Source organism: Sinocyclocheilus grahami, unplaced genomic scaffold, assembly GCF_001515645.1.
Source record: "Sinocyclocheilus grahami isolate Dianchi unplaced genomic scaffold, SAMN03320097.WGS_v1.1 scaffold95.1, whole genome shotgun sequence".
NCBI lineage: Eukaryota > Metazoa > Chordata > Actinopteri > Cypriniformes > Cyprinidae > Sinocyclocheilus > Sinocyclocheilus grahami.
Genome location: NW_015505274.1, coordinates 2,246,344 through 2,249,441, shown reverse-complemented (window position 1 = coordinate 2,249,441; position 3,098 = coordinate 2,246,344). Strand labels below are relative to the sequence as shown.

The 3,098-nt window shown below is 38.5% G+C and overlaps 1 protein-coding gene across 1 annotated transcript in view; it reads left to right on the top strand.

Annotated features, from left to right (window-relative positions):
• The first annotated feature begins 1,145 nt into the window (after positions 1–1,145).
• The window catches only part of LOC107587740 (ras-like protein family member 10B), a 16,851-nt gene continuing 14,898 nt past the window's right edge, over positions 1,146–3,098 (top strand). The window contains exons 1-2 of the mRNA XM_016275627.1: positions 1,146–1,319; positions 2,223–2,601. Coding sequence (XP_016131113.1) covers positions 2,314–2,601 — 288 coding nt within the window. The 5' untranslated portion in view covers positions 1,146–1,319; positions 2,223–2,313. The remainder of the gene's footprint in view (positions 1,320–2,222; positions 2,602–3,098) is intronic.

Below are 3,098 nucleotides of genomic sequence, written 5' to 3'. Positions count from 1 at the left end.
ATAACTGTGACTGTTCCACCCTTTCCAATAAAGATTTATTCGGATTTTATTTGGATTTGACCAGATTATTTTTTTAAATACAGTATCCTGAAAAAGGATAGAGTTTATCAATTGTATTAAACTTTTTTTATGCTACATGTAATGGTGGATTTAGCTGCATTTAGATTTGTGCAGTAAAGTAAACTATTGTTTTTACTTTGAGTTCAAAGTTAAATTAAGACCCTAAGGATACACTCTAAAAAAATGCTGGGTTAAAAAGGGACAAACCCAGCTATTGGGTTGTTTTGACCCAACCGCTGGGTCAAAACAACAATGAAAAGTAAGATGACCCCCACAGAATTGGCCCTTCAGAAGGCCTCCAGTGAAATGTCGATCCTCAAATTTAAGAATTATTGTAATTCATGAATCGATCATGTTCATTATAATTAAATGTATTAATAATTACATGAATCAGATGTTGCAAACATGATCTTTACTCATCATAACCAGTTGGCTTTAACATGTCCTCATTATTCATAATTTATAGGCCAGTTAAATGGAATTGATCAGTCATTTTATAGTCTATCGCTATTATATCCTGCTTCAATTAAAGTCCTGTAGAATCACATAGTATAATATGCATCTTTAAAATCTTATGAAAGACATAATGCTGCTGACAATGATAGCAAGCAGCAGTTAGGAGACAAAATGACCTTTAATCGTCCAGACTGGCACAGATAAACCAGCAGTGGTTTACTTCAGCCATCAGCTAGGCAGTGTGTGAGGGAATGTATCATTTCTGATGTCAGTCAGGCTTTAACTAACCATTATGTTTCCATGGATCACGCTATAGATTTTTTCTAATTTGTTCCAATTGAAGACAAATACATAATAACTGTAACTTATGCCATTAATCTTTCCGTTTGTAGTTTTAACAATTTTTTTCTCATACTTAATTTAGATATAAAAGATAACCAAGTAAAAGATTTAGTAACGCAGACATCTATTTTAAGGAATAAATGTCTACCAGGCTTGCCATAGACAAAGCAGAGCTCTTAGCTTTTTTCGAATTCAATTAACCTGTGGCTGTAACTCTGACCCGCCTCGGCGCGGTCCACCACTCTGATTTTACGCGCAAGCGTTGATTTATCTGTCTGTAACGGCGCGTGCTGTGCGCGAGGTCTGCATGCCGTGAAAGAGCAGGATATTCCTCCAGGACAGTCTGAGTGTTACTTCTGCACCTGAATGCGACCAGAGAGTGAGAACTCGACGAGAAAGATCGCGCAGGTGTTCAGCAGCCCGAACCTCGCGAAGAATGCAACTTCTCACCTGCGCATAAGGTAAGTCACCGAAGTCGTTGCTGCTGTACGCGCGAATCTAAAAAGATTGATGGGAATGATAAACTGTCCTGCGTTTTGGATATGTATATATACAATACGGGTGGGGCATTTGGAAAGGCATTTAGCGCTTATATATGTAAGTAAATGAACATGTTCGTGACACGTGCGTCTTTTTATAGGATGCAGAGAATATGTTACATTAGAATTGTGTCTGTTATTATTGGTCTAATCACGCTATAGATTGAAACGGAGAAGGTTCATAGTAAACTATTGAATTAGCATCATTCATCCTGCCCCCTGCATTAGCTCTGTAAGAATAGCTCACACACATAATGGTGCTACTGCCTGTGTCATTTGTCTATGTGTGGCGATTTCTATTAATATCTTTGCTCCATTTAAATAATCCTAACCTACTTTGAGTTCTATATATCATGGGAACATTGTGATATACCATGAAATTAAAAGACTATGATATATAAACCGTAGCTAGTCAGATTACTATAATGTCCACATTTTGTCAAATATGTGTGCACAGGTGGAATTAAATGATTTGCCAGCACTTTATTTTAGTTTTATTTTATTATAGTTGTTTTATTATAACCTTTCACAGTTATTGAACTGAACTGAACCCACACTGAACTGACTTGAGTTGAATAATGCTTGACACTATTGTAGACCTGTTTACAGCAGAACTAGGATTTGTCTTGTATTTGATGAATTTTGTATAACTGCTTCTGTTATTTACCAGTTTATTACTGTAAAGCTGCTTTGAAACAATCTCTATTTAAAGCACTATATAAAAAAGGTGACTTGACTTGATATAAAGTGATTATTTTCTTTATCCTCTTTTAGCTCTTGATTGGCATTTTCATCTCTCTTCTGTTCCACTTTTCTCTTTCTTAGAGGCTGTTGGCCTATGAATGGGACTGTGCTGTGGCCAACACTGCTTTCTGTGCTTCAGTCAGGACTATGTGCTGCCCATGTGCCACTCTGAATGCACTGGCCAGCTGTTTGCGAGAGCAGGGAGGGTGGGGCGGCCCACCGGGGGCGAGGCGGAAACAGGACAATGCCCCCTCTGTTCCGGATCGCGGTGTTGGGAGCTCAGGGGGTGGGCAAGACGGCCATTGTGCAGCGCTTTCTTCACGATGACTACAGTGAGGTGGTGGTGTCCAGTAAGACACGACGGGTGCATATTTCTGCCGCAGTGCTCAATGGTCATGTGCATGACCTTCAGATCACAGATTATCCAGCCATCAGCAGCTTTCCTGTCAGCTCTCTGCAGGTACAGTAACTAGCATATCACAACACTGGACAGAGTCTCATAAGACCCTGTGTCAGGACAAAGTTTATCACATTTGAGGTACCCAAACGAACCCACCCATAGGGAAAGGGAATCACTAATGAGATCTCCACAGTTGAAGTCTGAGAGAAAATACTCTGGGAAAATGATCCTGTGTGTCTAGAGTTGCGGAAATCTGAAAAAAAAAAAAAACCTGTTCTGACCTAAAAAGTGACTAATTCGTTCTTTTGTTTTAAATAAGTTAAATCATGGCCATGGACTTGCATTTCCCCTGTATGTCATATGTGGGGCTCCGTACATTTTAGGGAAAACATCAGAAAAAAATGTGTGTGCAAAGATTGTCTACAGATCTAAAAATCAACTCCAATATTTCACATCAGATTTTTTGAAAATCAAATAATCTGTACTATATATATATATATATATATATATATATATATATATAGAGGGTGTGTTTTGTACGGGGGGATTTCTGGTCT